Raw genomic sequence first — 18,077 nt, forward strand, 5'->3', positions numbered from 1 at the left:
TTTGTATGTTTTCAGGAGTTTCATGGATCTCTTTTGGAGTTTTGTTTAGACTTTTTTTTTACTGAGTGACTATGCTTAATTATTGTTTAAAATAATACGTTCTTTACAAATGATTTCGTGATTTATATGCATGTCAAGTACCAAAACAAAGCACTGTAGTGCATTGCTGTATTTTAGTCTGCGGTTTTGGAAAACAATTCACCATGCATGAAAGATTTATTCAGGTCACAATGTAACCCTCGGTTTTAACAAAACCCTACAGCAACAATCTGTACAGCACAGGAAGTATTTGATTTTTGAAGTAACTACATCTTAGGGATAAATATAAATATACTCAGAGCATCCAGGTGCTGGCTGCAGGCTAGTGCCAGAGAAAAATTTATTTTAAGCACATGTTTATTTCCATGTGGTTGAGACATCAGTCACAACACATTTGAGTCACACAGGGAATCACGACTGAGGCGTGGCTCTTTCCTGTGATACTTGCCCTTGGGGGGGGGGGGGGTTACAGGTTAAAACAATGACCTGGTATCTGCTTTCATTGCTTTCATTCAGCACAGCTGGGGGTTAGAAGGACCCCATCATATTTCCATGTAATATAAAAGAGTCCAGTATCTATTACAATAGCTGTTTATTTCTCTGTAGCTCTTGTTATAGAATCTGTGTCCTCACTACACTACTAGATGCACAACTGTGTATATCTGGGTCATGAAGATTTATGCCTAGCTGGAAATAGTACTATATATAACAATGAGAGGTGACTTTAACCTATATAAAATGAAGTTTTTCCCTCTGGTACATCAATGGGAGGCACTGGAAATAATTCTATTCACATATTACTGTTGGATTTGAAACATAAACATCATAAACACCTGGATGACCAGGAGCAGATTAAAGAAGGAACACAGTCAAAGTCAAAGTTCAAAACATTCTTCCATAATGGAACAGCCTTCCACTATGGAAGCTGAGGCTGAGGACTCAGTGGTGGACTCAGTGATCACCCGTGCTGAAGTTGCCGAGGTAGTCGACGGAGGCAAGGGGTGGATGAGATTCCCCCTGGATACCTTAAGTCTCTGGATGTTGTGGGGCTGTCATGGCTGACACGCCTCTGCAACGTCATGTGGCAATCGGGGCAGTGCCGTTGGACTGGCAGACCGGGGTGGTGGTCCCTCTTTTCAAAAAGGGGGACCGGAGGGTGTGCTCCAACTACAGGGGGATCACACTCCTCAGCCTCCGTGGGAAAGTCTATGCCAGGGTACTGGAGAGGAGGATTCGGCCTATAGTCGAACCTCGGATTCAGGAGGAGGAATGTGGTTTTCGTCCTGGCCGTGGAATGCTGGAGCTCTATACCCTCCTGCCCCAAGTGGAGGAGTTTGTGTATTTGTGGGTCTCGTTCACGACAATATATAATAATATAGTTTATTCTGTGATAAAAGCTACACAGATGTTTAGGTCTAGCTTTTATCCCACGTTTTTAAGTTTTAATGCAATTCCTATTTATACAAACAGTAAACACAATACAGCACTAAGTTTGTAAGTGTTTCTAGTCACACACTAAATAAATAATAAAAAAACACATTTGTAAGCAATTTAATAAAAAAAACCAATGTCCTCTGTACCTGGAAATGAAGATAAAGGAGGTCAAGAGAAAAGTTACACTGAGGGACATGAAACAAAACAATGAGCAGCCTGCCAGTGCTGTCTAACCTCTCAATGTTCTACTAAAATGCTGTGACTAAAACTGTACATGTTTTAAATAACTCTGTTACCAACAACAATTATGACTTTATTACTAGTAGTTTGAAACCTTTGTGTCAGTTTCTGTATTTGTGGTTTTACACAGAATGAGCTAAAGCTGTCCCCTCATATGTCATTTATGATTAAATAAGCTTTTCAACCAGCTAACAGCCATTTATTCATATTTAGAATACAAATTTATTATCTAGAACATTTGGGAATGTTAGATGATAGAGCAGCCTTGAGCGAATTATCTGTGTGTGGTGGCTACTAGATGACAAAATTGGTCTGTATCAGATTTATTAATAGACAAATGCATCCATTTATGATTCATTTTGTTTCACTGAAATGTTAAGAAAATACTGGGACTCTGGCTGTTATATATTATAAAAACACATGTTTAATTAGTGTGGGAAGTCAAACAACATGTTAGCTTAATGGCAGAGCTTAACGAAGCTTTGAGTATCAATAATCTTTCACTTTTCACTGATTTATAGTGCACATGTTGGTCATCTTGCTCATGCTCACATTGGGATTTAAACTGTGACCTTTCATTTTCCAGCAGCTTCTCTAAATCCTACAAGGAGCCTCCAAAGCTGCTGACGTCTTTCCCCTTGTCCTCCCCCTCACACAGAGCACCTGAAGGAAAACAAATGATTTCCTTCCTCATTTTAATCATGCATGTGCCAGACTTGGAGTTCAGGCAATCCTTCCACTTCATCGCTCTAATGAAAGATGAATTATTGCCCTGCTTGCATTAAATACCCATCCATATCACTGGAGCCGCGTGACAAACAGTAACTTATGTCTCCTGGTACCTGGAGGGTGATGGATGTGGGTTGAAATGAATAGTTTCATATCAGAACAAGATGTGTTTTGAAAAAGTGATGCTTCATCCAAAACTGGTTTCTACAAGGAAGAGGAAATGTTTTAGGCACTCCAGCAGTTTCACAACCTTTGCCAACAAGATTACTGCGCTATAAATTCCTGGCCTCTCTGTAATGAAACCTCTTTTACTTGTCTCATTCTATTAAGTTGTTGCACGTTATTTTATTCAGAGTTCACAATCTATATTGTGAGTATGTTACAACATTTTAAGCTAACTCCTCTACACACAGAGAGAGCTTTGGTGTGGGGGGTTATTTCATCAATCCAACATCTGCTCAGACAATGCGGACTAATTACTGAAAAGAGAACAATGTATAAAGCATCCAGAGATATTTCCTGGAATGGTCTTTGTCTTTGTAGTCTTTAGTAAATTTTCCCATTGTGGCCCATAAACAAAGATGCCTACCTGTGTCTTCTGGGATGTGTCGTTGGTGCATTTATTTATTACAGGAGGCAATTGCACCCCTCCCGATACCTTCCTCTTTCCCGCCACAGGCAAAGTGTGTGTGGAGGTGTGCAGAGGTAAACAAGGGCAGCTCAAAATCTTTGCATATGGTCCCCCCTATTTTTCTGTGGGAATCTGTTGTGAAGGTGAATCTGTTGTGAATGGTGCTACGTGTGCTGACTTTAAACTAAACAGCCACTCTCTGAATTAATCTTTTTTCACATTCAGGCTGTATGGTCACTTCATCACATACATCATTAATGGTTTAAACAGTCAGACAAATTTGAAAAATCTCAACAGTTATCCAGAGGCTAAAACCAAAGTTATAGATATAATGGCCTGATTTAGCCAAATTCTTGGTTTTTACATGAAAACATATTTGCCATCAAGGCTATATAAAGTGGTTTAAGGCTGGAGAACAATAAATTAATTTATGTTCCAAACCCCCACCCCCCACTCATGACACTTTTTTGTGGACTACAAAGCGTAATCTTTCCCCCTGTTAATTATGTTTAGTCTGTTACACTGACTATGTACCTGCAGTTTTCATATTTCTTCTCTCCCTGGCCCTTCATTTCTCTGCTTTCCCAATATTAAATCAAACCTGTTATGTGTTCCCCTTACAGAGCCAGGCCTTGGCCCACTACAAGGGCACCAAACACGCCAAGAAGCTAAAAGCCCTGGACACCCCGAAGAGCAAGCTCAAAGGCTCTGTGGTCACCAAGGAAACAGGCAACCAGGAGGTCGCCAAGGGCATCAACACCTCACAGGTCCCCAGCGGCACTGACAGGAAAGGTACTTTCAGCACTTGCTCTTTGTTTCTTCACGGATGATGAACACAAAACACTTAAAACCCACTTTTTGTTTTGGTTTTGCTGCACAAAACTCGTAATTACTTTAGGAGCTGGATGTACTCACCGTTGATTGTATCAGCCCTGTGCTGGCTTATTTGGGAATGGTTGACTCTGGAATGCTGACATACTGAATTACTAGAGTGAAGGACACAGACATGGGAAGTATGAGGTAGAGCACCTACATGTAAAATGTGAACCAATGAAGGCATATCAAAACATAGCAACATTACTGAAACAAGAACAGCAGTCCAAAGAGACATGTGGTGCTTTTAGACCCTGACCATGTGTCAGCATGTGACAAAAACTGCAGTTCCTTATATGGCCACATGAGTTCTAAAAGCAAGTTAATCCATGCAGACCTCAGTGGTAAAATCTGGAATAAAACTTTGGTCTGAACTCGTGCATGTATTTGCTGTACGCATTTTGTCAGATTCTTCTTTTCTCATGGTAGCCCCTCTCTTCTGAATCCTTCTGAAGGATTTATTCTTGAACTTTCCAAAGCACATAATCCGACAATCACCCCTTGTTTACACATCATCTGGTCAGGTTTAAACTCCCTCTCAACCCTTTTTTTTCTCACACAGTTCCTTTTGTCTAAATGAGAGTAAAGACCATGAATGATTCATTGAACTGAGACTATAAAGGCATGCAAAAAGCACTTTTGGAGAGCTGTTGGATAATGGAGCAGCAGTGTGATATAGCCAGAGGGAGTCTGTGATGGCAGAGTCTTCATCCTGTTTGGCCATTCAGAACATAAATGCTAACAGACGCATGTAGTTGGAAGACTTGTTATACCAATGAGTTCACTTGAAGCACACTGACGTCTTCACTGAGATGGTAGTTTGCCAATACGTTGCAGCCTACACAGTGATGTGCTCCAACCCTGATCTGATTCTGAGTTACTTTGCCTCTGATCCCATTTTTAATTACAATTTTGCTGGTGCAGTTTGTTGAGTGCTGAGTGTGTAACTTAATATTCATCGTGTTACAGCCAGGTGGCTGTTTAAATCCGGTTATCTTGGCCAGGTGTCTGCTGAAAAAGCTTTTTATTCTCTTTGGTATTCTCCTGCTTAGAACATGTTTAAAGAGTAAACAAAAACTAACTGCAACTCCAGCGCCTGACAAGACGTAGATTATTTAAGATGCTTTATGTGTGGAGGTTAACATCTTAACTAAAGCACAGCTGCACTGGCCTGCCCTCTCTGTCTCCTGCTTTGTAATATTCTTTAAGCTGCCTCTTATTATGCCATGAAATTGGTCCAACTGTAACAATAGTTTTTTTTTTTTCAAGTAATTTGAAACACATTGAGCCGCCTTGCTCTGGGATTTATTTTACCTCTGTCCATGTCTTCTTCAAATGTTCCGCAACTATTTAAATTAGGAGCACATTTCGGAGCTGACTGTTGTAGGGTGTGACTTATTGTCACACTCTAAAGATTACTAGTATCAAATTATTATTATGACATCATTATGGACATCATATCCCAGCAAACATTTGCTGTCTTCATTAAAAACACAAAATCATTAAGGGCTTAATTTTATATACCCCCTTCACATGGGTCATATGTTTGTCTTTATAGTATATTAAGCGGTTTACACCTGGCAGCAGTCTGTCTCGTATCCCACAGAGTTACTTAGCTGCTTTACAAATGTCAAACCATTAAACGGAGCAATTTGCACTCCAGTTTCCCCTAAGCTAATCCACGCTGCAGTCTGCCGACATTTACCGTAACAGAGCTTCCAGGTGATGAATTGCAAACCCTCTGGCTGCCATCTTGGTGGTCTCCATGTTGGGGGTAACAGTAGCTAATATGCATGTCTGACATTATGACAAAGGTTATAGCTTTGGTCCCTCAAACAAACTTATTCACTGGTGCATAGACTGTTAAATATATTTGAGGCACAGGCTTTATTCTTGTACTTGGATGTGCTGAAAGAACCTTGAGCGTCCTAAAGTGATTACCAGATCTGCCTGTTTCGGAGCTGTCAAACTTTATTGACAAATGTCAATACACAGAACGGTTAGGAAGTGCCTAAACAGAAACTTTTTTTCAGTATGTGCATGCCTGTGTTTTTTGATGAGTGATCATGCATTGTAAGGGTGTACTGTACTACACATTATAGTCTTTGGGTTACAACAAAGGTTGCTCATGCAGCTGGAATTAGGAAGCAATATTTCTCATCTTACAGTGTATGTGCAGGCTGTAATGGAACAAGCTGATAGAGAAAAATATCACTGATTCTATGAAGGGAGTGTGGTTTCTCTTTAATTCAAACCTAAAAGCCACTTGAGGAGGAAATGAAACACTGGTGGATGTTGATCCTTTTCATATGTCTGGGGATGCTCTCATTCATCCAGGCTATAGTCATGTCCAAGAGTTTCAATCGAGGCAACTGGACTCATTGATTTTTTTGAATATATTTTGCCACTCCCCATGGCTTCTTTAGTTCTCTTGCAATTTTTTTATTACAGTACCCATGTGCATCCACATATCTACCAGTGGGTTGGAGCTGTTCGTGGGAAGGACGCTAGGACTCTTGCCTTCACTACTTTCATGTAAAGGTTGGTTACATTCAGGGACACAGGTGACCCAATGGCACAGCCATGTTTTTGTCTGTAGAATTTGCTGTTACATTTGAAGTAGCTGGTGGTTAGGCAGATGTCCAGCAGATAACATATCTGGTCTAGTGTTATGAGGGTTCTGTTTGCAAGTGTGGTATCCTGGGCCAGCTGTTCTCTCACAAGCCCCCTGGCATTGGTAGGGATGCATGTAAAAAAAGAAGTTACATCATCAGAATCAGAATCAGAATTCCTTTATTTTATTTATCCCTAGGGGAAATTCTTTTTGTTACACACAATAGAAATAAAAGATAAATTGAAGTATGAAATTGAAATATAGAATAAATATCTAAATACCTAGATAGCATTTAAATCCCTGAGTTGTATCTAAAGAACATATTTACTACTGTATAAACCTTTACATAGTAAAGAGCATGATGTGAATATAACAGTATGAATGTACAGCATCTGAGTGACTGTTACAGTTCAGAGTTCAGTAGTTTGATTGAGACAGCAGGAATTACTTCCTGTGTCTCTCAGTGGTGCATCGTGGGAGTCAGAGTCTGTTGCTGAACGAGCTCCTGTAGCTGGTCAGCACAGTGTGGAGCGGGTGAGAGGGACAGTCCAGTATAGTCTTTATTTATACACACCTCTGTCAGAGAGTCCAGGTCCTCTCCCACAACATGGCCACCTTCCTGATGATTCTGTTGAGTCTGTTGATGTCCCTCACCCTCAGACTGCTGCCCCAGCAGACAACAGCATACATGATGGCACTGGACACCACAAACTCATAGAACATCCTCAGCATCATCCTGCAGATGTTGAAGGACCTCAGCTGCCTCAGAAAGTAGAGGCCAATCTGGCCCTTCCTGTAAACTGTGTCCACGTTTTTCCTCCAGTCCAGTTTGTGGTCCAAGTACATTCCCAGGTATTTGTACTCCTTCACTACCTCCACTCTGACCCCTTTGATGCTGGTGGGGGTCACTGGAGCCTTTGTCCTCCTCAGATCCACCACTAGTACTCCCTCTCATCACCACCAGTGTTACATCCAACCACTGCAGAGTCAGCAGAGAATTTCTGGAGGTGGCAGGTCTTTGTGCAGTAGTTGAAGTCTGTGGTGTGAAGAGGAAGGGAGAGAGGACGGTCCCCTGTGGAGCCCCGGTGTTGCTGATATGAGACAATGGTGTCGTCTCTGTCAATTTTATTTTATTTTTTATCCATTTTTTATTTGTCCTGATTTTATCAGGACAAATGGAAGCGGAGGCTGATGACTCAGTGGTGGACTCGTTCATCACATGTGCTGAAGTTGCCGAGGTAGTCAAAAAGCTCCCCGGCGGCAAGGCACCGGGGGTGGATGAGATTCGCCCTGGGTACCTTAAGTCTCTGGATGTTGTGGGGCTGTCTTGGTTGACACGCCTCTGCAACATCGCGTGGCAATCGGGGGCAGTGCCGCTGGACTGGCAGACCGGGGTGGTGGTCCCTCTTTTCAAAAAGGGGGACCGGAGGGTGTGCTCCAACTACAAGGGGATCACACTCCTCAGCCTCCCTGGGAAAGTCTACGCCAGGGTACTGGAGAGGAGAATTAGGCCTATAGTCGAACCTCGGATTAAGGAGGAGCAATGTGGTTTTCGTCCTGGCCGCGGAACACTGGACCAGCTCTATACCCTCCGCAGGGTGCTGGAGGGTTCATGGGAGTTCGCCCGACCAGTCCACATGTGTTTTGTGGACTTGGAGAAGGCGTTCGACCGTGTCCCTCGCGGCATCTTGTGGGAGGTGCTCTGGGAGTATGGGGTCCGTGGCCCTCTGCTGAGGGCCGTTAGGTCCCTGTATGGCCGGAGCAGGAGTTTGGTTCGTATTGCCGGCAGTAAGTCAGACCTGTTCCCAGTGCATGTTGGACTCCGGCAGGGCTGCCCTTTGTCACCGGTTCTGTTCATAATTTTTATGGACAGAATTTCTAGGCGCAGCGAGGGACCGGAGGGGATCTGGTTCGGGAACCATAGGATTTCATCTCTGCTTTTTGCAGATGATGTTGTCCTGTTGGCTTCATCGAGCCGGGACCTCCAGTGTGCACTGGGACGGTTTGCAGCCGAGTGTGAAGCGGCTGGGATGAGAATCAGCACCTCCAAGTCTGAGGCCATGGTTCTCGACCGGAAAAAGGTAGTCTGTCCTCTCTGGGTCGGAGGAGAGTTCCTGCCCCAAGTGGAGGAGTTTGTGTATCTCGGGGTCTCGTTCACGAGTGAGGGGAAAATGGAGCGGGAGATTGACAGACGGATCGGTGCAGCTTCCGCAGTAATGCGGTCGCTGTACCGGTCTGTTGTGGTGAAGAAGGAGCTGAGCCGGAAGGCGAAGCTCTCGATTTACCGGTCAATCTACGTTCCTACCCTCACCTATGGTCATGAGCTTTGGGTAGTGACCGAAAGAATGAGATCGCGAATACAGGCGGCCGAAATGAGTTTCCTTCGAAGGGTGGCTGGGCGCTCCCTTAGAGATAGGGTGAGAAGCTCAGTCACCCGAGAGGAGCTCGGAGTAGAGCCGCTGCTCCTCCACATCGAGAGGAGCCAGCTGAGGTGGCTCGGGCATCTGGTTCGGATGCCTCCTGGACGCCTCCCTGGGGAGGTGTTCCGGGCATGTCCCACTGGGAGGAGGCCCCGGGGAAGACCCAGGACGCGGTGGAGAGACTATGTCTCTCGGCTGGCCTGGGAACGCCTCGGGATTCCCCCAGAGGAGCTGGAGGAAGTGTCTGGTGAGAGGGAAGTTTGGGTGTCCCTGCTTAGACTGCTGCCCCCGCGACCCGGCCCCGGATAAGCGGTAGAAGATGGATGGATGGATGGATGGATTTTATCAGCAAGGTCCTGTGAGTTGTGTACATGGTGTGGAGTGTTGCCGACCAATGGAGACAGGATGGCTGCTAGATGTTTAGTCACACTATATATCACTGAATTAGTGCCTCTTGCAATAGGTCTAAGAGGAACTCCATCCTTGTGTATCTTAGGGAGTAGATAGAGTGGTTGCAGCAAAACTGAAGAAGCCACTGGTGAAAAGAAGTGGCCAATCTTCAAAAAAATTATTGAGTCCAGTTGCCTTGATTAAAACAATTCTTTTCATACAAGATCTCTCTTTCCAGATAAGAAAGGGAAGGCTAAACAATAAAGATGGGAATCAAACACTGACCTTCTCCTACAGAGATACTTGTCTGTAATGGACTCTACACAGCCCTGACATTAAACACACACTCAGGCCTTGGGAAAACTGTAAACACATTATACACAGACACAGACCTCAGAGACCTTAAACAATAAGCTGTCAAATCCAAACAGACAAATGGCTATTAATCATCCCAATGCCCTTAAAAAACACCAGCGCATTTTGATATCATCTCACTATCATATCTACAGCACGCGGGGGCGGCAGTTTGTCACAAGTGGCACAGGGTAATGAATATTAATGCGTTCAGATGTCAGAAGAATTAATTGTCGAGGCGGGTAAATGCTGCATTATCTGTAAGGCTGAAGTACTTGATGGTATATCAGGGGCAACAAACTCGCTGTAATGAAAAGCGGAGTTCAGGAAAGAGTAATGGCCATACTGAAAGTAGGTAGAAACCACAGGGAGGCAGAGCTCTGTGTGCTTTTGAAGAGTGGGCTTTCAGTGGGTTAGTTTTGAAATGACCAGAGATGAACCTAACTTTAGTCCACAGTACAACATGCTGTGTGTACTGATTGTTTGTTTTTGTTCTTTGAAATAATGACTGTGTAAAGATGTTTTTTGTTTGTTTTTTTGCAATGAGATACAAATTCATCGTTAGTAATGAGTGCCTTTATTTATTTATTTGTTAATCTTTCATTATATTTATATAATAATTTATATTTATATTCTTGTTCTTCACCCTCTTTCTTCTTTCTTATTCTTCCGTATGTTTTTTGGCGCAGTGTATCTTCAGCATACATTGACCGATTTCAGCCATTCAACTATCAAAATGTTCATCTCACAGAGGTCATTCCGGGTCAACTTTCCACGTCAAGTTTTTTTCAAAAAATTATAATTTTTCAAATATTAAGCAATTTCTGTGTCATTTTTAACATGGGAGTCTATGGGAGAGCCCTTCAACGAGGGTCATCTGCCAAATGTATCTCCTCCTACAAATTTCATGCTACAGACTCCATTTTAGTCTTAATTGTCTGTGCTGCCTCAAGAAAATGGCAGAAAAGCTTGTTGCAGATACATGTCTAAGGACACATTTGTTTCCCGCCTGTAACCATTGGTTATTTTAATGGCCTGGAGCAATAAAACTCTTCCTAAACATCCTGGTGAGAATGAGCTGAATTATCTGTATATTATCCATGCTAGTAATTCAGGAAAGTCGTTTTTACAATACTTTGACTAAAATACCGGTACATAGACATATAAGCATCACTGAGGTTTAATGAGCCTGTGAGCCTCTAGCATCCTTTATCGTTACTTCATCACTGAACTTGCATGTTTTCTGAGATGGATGGACAGCTGCACACAGCGAGATAGTATAGATTAGGCGGATGACTCAGCGGCTGCTTGTCAAGTTTGTGTGTGTGTGTGTGTGTCCTTACTCCAGCACCCGAGGGAGTAGAGGTAGAGTGAGAAAGGCAAAGTGGGAGAGAGAGAAAGAAATGCCCACAGCACAGACCGCCATCTCTCAGTTCCAGTCCAGTGCCTGAGGAAATGTACCCTGATATTAGCTATTAAAGAGCAGATTGTCAGGGGAGCCATGCCAGCACTGACAGCAGCTGTACAATGGAGCAGGAGGCTTCCTCTGGCTTTTTTCCTACCTCCTCCACAGGCTCCTTCGTCAGCTGACACCCTCCACCCAGAAAACAGCCTTTGTGCTTAAGTCTCCGTGCGTACGCGCTGGGCTGGAAAAAGCCCTTACAGACAGACGTCAGAGACGGCAACAAATCTGATGAGTGTGTGATTAGATTGGCTCCATACCTGTGCACTGCTGCAAATGTTCTCATTTGTGAGGGTTTTGGATGGCGATGTATAACCACAGAAACTTCCCAACAGAAATTAGATGTGGATCATTTGCTTTCGAATGAAAGTGGAAGGAGATAAATCAGAGTGAATTCAAATCAATGACTTCTGCTGCTGTTAAAAATCTGGGGTAATGTCATTTTTCCATCCAGAAAAACCTTGTCATTCTTTTATTCTAGTGATACTTAGCCATAGGTCTTTTCTCATTTACTCTCTTTGAATACTCATGAGGGTAGACAAAAAAAATCATACACATCAAATGAAATTTGACAGAGCTCAAGAGCCATGAGGGATATCTGTCCTTTAGGTTGTGACAGGATATAATAAGACCCCATCATTTTAATTAAAGAGCCTAATCCAGCTTCATTGAGAAAGGTAATCAGATCTCTGGGGAGCCCTGTGATTGCTTGAAAGCTTAAGCAGAGTGGAAGGATGTCAGAGCAGCGTTTCTCCTCTATTGCCACAGTAAGTATCAGGGGAAAGTCAGGAGCGGTACAAATGGTGAGAAGAAAAGAGGCTGTGTCCTCTCTCGCAGGGTCGCAGCACCTGTCCAGCTCTGCCTTTCTCTCTGTGGTCTCCGTCTTTGTTGCCTTCACCACTCCCACCCTCTCGATTTCTCTCTTTAATTGAGCCCCATACTCTATTACTCTCTTTTAATGTTATCTCTTACCTTCACCTTCTCATGTCCCTTACCTGCCACCCAACCCGTTCTTCTTTCTCCTTTCTTTATTTCACGCTCTTGAGTCTCCACTGTTGTTTGCTGACTTTTCCTTTTTCACTTTTATTTACCTTGTATCCCTGTGTGGCTATTCTCCCTCTTTTGTTTCTTCTTCCTTTCTTTTTACCTGACTTCAATCTCTATCTATTTCTTCCCGTCCTTTTTATTTCGCTGTCGAGCCCCACACGCCCATACCAACTTTAGATTGATCACAGTCATTACCTCCATTAATGAGAGGGGATTGAGTTCTTAACTGGGCCTTGCAGAGCCAGTTAGGTCACACTGACTGGGGATATGGATTACTGGAGGCTTCCCAGAGTGCAGGGCGTCCTAGGCCAGCCAAAGTACACTTTAATCACCTGCCCTTCTAACAGCAAATGGCTCTTTAATGACACTGTGGTAGATAGGTTCACACCAGCACATGGGCAGACACAGGCTGCAGTGACTGAACGGGTTGGGGACATCTATAAGGAGGACTTGAATATGGTACCCATAATAATGTTTTCATTAGTGTATTATCACCATCAGACTTAAATCTGTTATATTTTGTCCACCATGGTGTACCACAGGCATGAACAGTGTGGGCAGTCTGTCTGTACACTCTCACACATAGTCACATCTGGATGGTCGGTCAGCTTCCTCTAGTCTCATATTACACACTGGGTGCCCTTTAATGGAACTTTTAAGAAACAATGATCAGACATCTTCCTGCTGTAAGTTTATATAAAAGACCAGCTCATAGCCATCACTTTGGCTTTATATAGGACATGCTTAGACGTCACGTCTCTACTGGCTGTGTTCATTAGGAAGACTGTAAAATAGCTGTATCTGCTTTAGTTCAAAGCATTTGGACTCAACACAAGCATCCTCAAAACTTACCAAAGAAGCATGAACATTTTCATGTGTCCTGACATTTATACCTGTTTGACTATATAATGATAATAATAGAAACATTTAAATGAATATACAAATAAATTAAGCAATGACAGCGGTCCTCTTTCTTCTTTTTTTGTATATATTTTGGCAGTTTCTTGTAAAATTTGTTGTGCAGAAAGCCCCCCTTCCCTTTTTTAACGGGTGATTTTGACTTTTCATGGGCAACATTTTCACTGCTGCCATTCAAGTTTGTTGCCACTGGATGTGTAACCACTGTGACATTTACATCCCTATGGAACTGTTCCATAAACAAGCTAAGACTTATGGAAAATCTGTTCTTGGATCTAAAGTCTTTACTTTACGTAAACAAAAAAAAAATAAAAATGAAGACCTTTATAGGCTCTGTCTACTTCCTCTCCAGGAAAACATAAGCTGGGGTGGCTGAAACAACCAGTGATGGCCTATCCTGGTTCTCTATGTTGTTGTTAAATATGAGTTTGGGGATATCATCACCATGGAAGCCACAAAATATAGTAAGTTAAGTAAATATAACATTCAGGGAAGACTTGGAGTGAAGTGCAGCTGAAATGTGGATGTGTCATAAAGCAGTAAAATAAAAAGAGTGGCCCAACAAGGTACACAAGCAAGTGTCCTGGGAGAGACTCTCTGACAAATGTATGGCTGCCATGTTTTGTTTTTTGGTTATTTTCCTGTTTTGTGACTTAGTTCCTGGTTTCTTCATTATTTTGTAGTTCCGGTGTTCTGCTTCTTGGTTCTGTCTTATTTTGAAAGTCCTGTCTTTTGTGTTTGTCCATGTGTTTTACTTCCCCTGTGTTCCCGCCTTGCTGATTGTTTGCCCCGCCCGATTATTTTTCACTTGTGTCTTGTTCCCTTGTCTATTTAAGTCCTGTGTTCCCCCTTGTCCATGCCGGATCATCTTGTTCCCCTGAGTTATTGTAAGTCTCTTTGGGTTGTTTCTTGGTTTAGCTTTGTATTTTTGTATTTGGGTTTTTGTGTTTCTTTTCAATAATCTCAGCTGAACCCTCTGCCTGCGTCTCGAGTCTTCTCAACCACTCCTTGACAATAGCCCTCCTTCTCCATCCTTATAGTATTTATACCTATTTTCAGCACGGCCCTATCTGATGGAAACATACATTGTTTTTTAAACTGTGAAAAAATTAGATGTAAAAAAGAAAATTGCCTCTTGGAGCTCAACACAGCAGACGTTTCTGACACTTCATGCTCAATGTTAAATCTGTGAAGATGTGTTTTCTCTTTTATTCACCATGTCCCTCTGGTTCTATTCTCTCCATTCTGCCAAAGGAATCACGAGCTGATCTGCTGAAATTGACATCACTCTTCACAGCTGAGGAGTCGGAGCAATCAAGCAGAGTGCAAAGCTGTTGCAGTATTGGTTAACAATGGCACCCTGCAATGCTTTTCAAATTTTCAAATATTTACTTTTTCAATGTTACAACCTGCAAAAAGTGTGGACTCACTGGCAGAAAAAAAGCCCACTGGCTCACATGGATACAAACCCTTAACTTGAACTTTTCTGGAACGAGCGTCAGTCCGGTCACCATGCCATTGAAAAGCTGCCCGGAGTAGCAGGTGTGATGGCAGCCTTTTGGACGCCACTGAGACCGAGTGAGTTAATCGCTGTGATTTCAGGTTGTTTTGATGCTTGGCAAAGCAGAGCGAGCTGGGAGTAGGTGGTCGTTAATTGCAAAGAGGTTGCTGCAGCTTTGCTTGTGGCACAAACATTACTCATCTGGAGTGACAAGGTCAGCTGTATCATAAATAGTTCACTGACTAATTACTGTACTTGTGGTAATGGCCTTGATGGGAAGTTACTGAGAATTACTGTTCAACCAGCTTTTATAACTAAACAATAACTAAAGCTTGATACATTATTTTATCTGTGGGATTTTTATTTACCGGTATACTAATATGTGACCTGGAGCTACTTCCCTGTAGCCTGCGCCTTAACTCTATGAAATTAAATATAAATCAAACACAGCTAATAAGTGAAGTCACTGTTCCTTTCCACAAACTGAATAAATGTTCCAGTCATGGTATTGAATGTAACAGCTGAGGAATAATGGTCTTTTTCTGCCAGATGTTCATCCTTAAACCAGGCAATAGCAACTCCTGAGACACAACCACACACCTACACACACAAAGCAATTACCCACAGGGACTCCACACTAGCTTACCAACACTCAATCATCTGCTGGCAACAGTAATCAATAGACACCCTTGCTTAAGGTCATAAGATGGACAGATCTTGTCAATGGGGTTTTGGTAAATGGCAGAGGAGTGACAGTGAAACTCCAGAGCTGCTTAATGTGGCTTCAGCGAAAAAATCAGCTTATTATTTTAAATCTGATTCCAAATAAATTGTTGGTTTTTAATAGCTTTGTGGAAATTTTGACAATGCCCTCATGATGTGAGAACAAGATGGAGTGTCGGATCTGCAGGCTGTGTTGGTAATAAGTGAAGTAGAATGCAGTGGCTGGATGGTAATTTGTTGATGTTAACCCTTCTCATTGCTCCACTGTTTGCTTATTTTGTGCTGTTTTACATGAATGCTAGCCTGACCAACATCAACAGAAGTGCTATAGAAGTAGGAGGAGACACCTTGCAGATACACACATGCAGTACAAAGTACTAAAGTCTGACTGAGGTAATGAGGGAACACAGCAGGTGAATACATGCACAGTGCGGCTGTGTGTTTTTGCTCTGCGGGGAGGTGTATGTTGGAAAAACATGCCATCATGTAGCCAGGGTCTGCACAGTAAAAGTGAGCGGTGCACTCACCTTTTCCCACATCGAGCACACCCCTTCCTGAACTTTTTGTGTAGCTTGACTGCTCTATTGGCTGCTGACTGCAACCTGACTTCCTCTTTCAGCCAACATTAACTAATTAAATATGAACATACTGAAAAATAAACACTATAATAGAAATCAGCATGATACAACTGTAGCTAACAAGCCATAAGTCATCTCTGGAAAACATTTTTAGTGGATGTTGTACACATTTCACCAGGAAGCAGCAGGAAGCTTTACTTTTAGGAGGTGTTTCTTCTTTCATCTTACATACAGTCTACGGTTCAAACAGATGAAGTTTTAATGTTTAATGTGTTTGAATATTGTTAATGCTGCCCTCCTGCTGCACACAGAATTGAAGCCCCTCCTCTCCTGAAGCAGGCAGAGGCAGCTATCCACTGTTAGCTCCATGTGCTAACAGACCTGATTCTCAGACCTTATCGAGAGTTTATATGTGAAAAGATTTGGCAAAATCCTCCACGTATGCTTGTTTTTAGTTTGTTTAGATGTCACTCCATGCAGAAAACACACCCGTCTATTTAAGCACTTTGATCACTTTCACTTCAGAATCAAATTTGTTCCTATACTATTATTATACATCCTCACAGTTTTATGCCGCTGCTTTTCAGCACAGACATCCTATATTTTTGTACATTTATCTGGCAGCTACTTATTACTACGAACATCTGCATTCTGCACATGCTGCCAATCTCATGATTGTACTGCAAATTTCATAGTTGGAGTCACTCAGCTGTAGGAGGAGAGTATTATGAGTATAAATGTGCCTCAAACCCATTTCAAAAGGTTAATGGATTGGATATTCGTAAACACTGAAATACTATAAGAAAAATCCACCGTGCATACATTTACATAGATTGGAGGCATTTGGCTGAAGCTTTTCTCCTGTTTGTCAGTGCAACAGTCTCACTCATCAGAATGATCAGAGATGATGTAAATGCTGTCTGAGCTCCTTTCACCCGAGGTCACAGTGACAGAAACATACCTGCTGATTTATTTATTTCTTTTTCAAACCTCTGGTCATAAATGATCCAGGTGACAGTGTAAGTCTGAGAAGGCTTTTGTTGTGCTGAATGCAGACAGCTCCGCTGGGATAAATAAGGGCCATTTATAATGGCCCACAAAAAATAGCATGACATAATTCAATATTGATTTGCTCTCCTGGCTGGCTGGTCTTCATTTCGTGACACTGGAGCGCGGAGAACTCAAAGGCATTGGCATCGATCAGCTGGTGCCGCCAAGGCAAGATTTCATTTTTGTAAATGTGGCCACAGTCCTCTGTATTCCTCGCACTGACACGGTGTTGTTTTGTGAGTCAAATATATTGATCCAAAGCTGTCTTTGTTCCTAAAAATATCAGACATTTCTTTCAGAGCACAGCAGTACTTTTCACATGTTTATCTGATCTCTTGTACTAATGCTGGACCAGAAGTCTGAATAATTAGCAGAGCTGTACATCTGTTACAGAACGACGTCAATAGAATTTAAAATCTGTTCATTCACCTTGAACTTGTTTAAAGCAGTTTACATCTGATCATTGCATTTGGCAACAATGTGTTCTAAACTTGTTCTACCATGTAAGAGGCAGCAGGCTAAGTTTGACATGTAAGTCTATGTTTATGTGCTTCATGCTTTTTGTGAAAGGCCTGCTGTGTGTTCCACTGGATCCTGAGATGCACTTGCTCTTACCATGCTGAGGAATTTACACAGGATTTCATGGCTGATGTCACGTGTCACACTGGAGTTTTAGGATCCAAGTTCTTAATCTCTTTAAACAAATATTGGCATATCAATGTGCAGAATCTGTAGGCAAGGGACAAGATTTTTGGAAGCTTTCTGATTTGTGTTTGTAGCCCAAGTTGTTTTGACCAATCATGTTTGAGCAGGGGTTGGCTGCATACAGATAAACAGTCTGTGTAGGGAGCAAAGGGGGATGAACGCCCTGTTACATCCCGATGGCTAACTAACACATCAGGTTTGCTGCTTATATTTGAAGTTGGTTTTCAGATTCCATTGTGTGTTGTCCAGATATTTGTTAGGTGAATTGGTAGAGCTGAAGCACTGACCCTTGGGCATTTGGCATTCATTCCTTGTTAACACACAAAGCTTTCAAGCTGGCATAACAAGCGGGTCTCCTCAGAGGGGATC

The 18,077-nt window shown here is 42.5% G+C and overlaps 1 protein-coding gene across 1 annotated transcript in view; it reads left to right on the plus strand.

Annotated features, from left to right (window-relative positions):
* znf385d (zinc finger protein 385D) overlaps window positions 1-18,077 on the plus strand; it is a 94,720-nt gene that overhangs the window by 67,647 nt on the left and 8,996 nt on the right. The window contains exon 4 of the mRNA XM_028425518.1: window positions 3,697-3,865. Coding sequence (XP_028281319.1) covers window positions 3,697-3,865 — 169 coding nt within the window. The remainder of the gene's footprint in view (window positions 1-3,696; window positions 3,866-18,077) is intronic.

This window comes from Parambassis ranga, chromosome 16, assembly GCF_900634625.1.
Source record: "Parambassis ranga chromosome 16, fParRan2.1, whole genome shotgun sequence".
NCBI lineage: Eukaryota > Metazoa > Chordata > Actinopteri > Ambassidae > Parambassis > Parambassis ranga.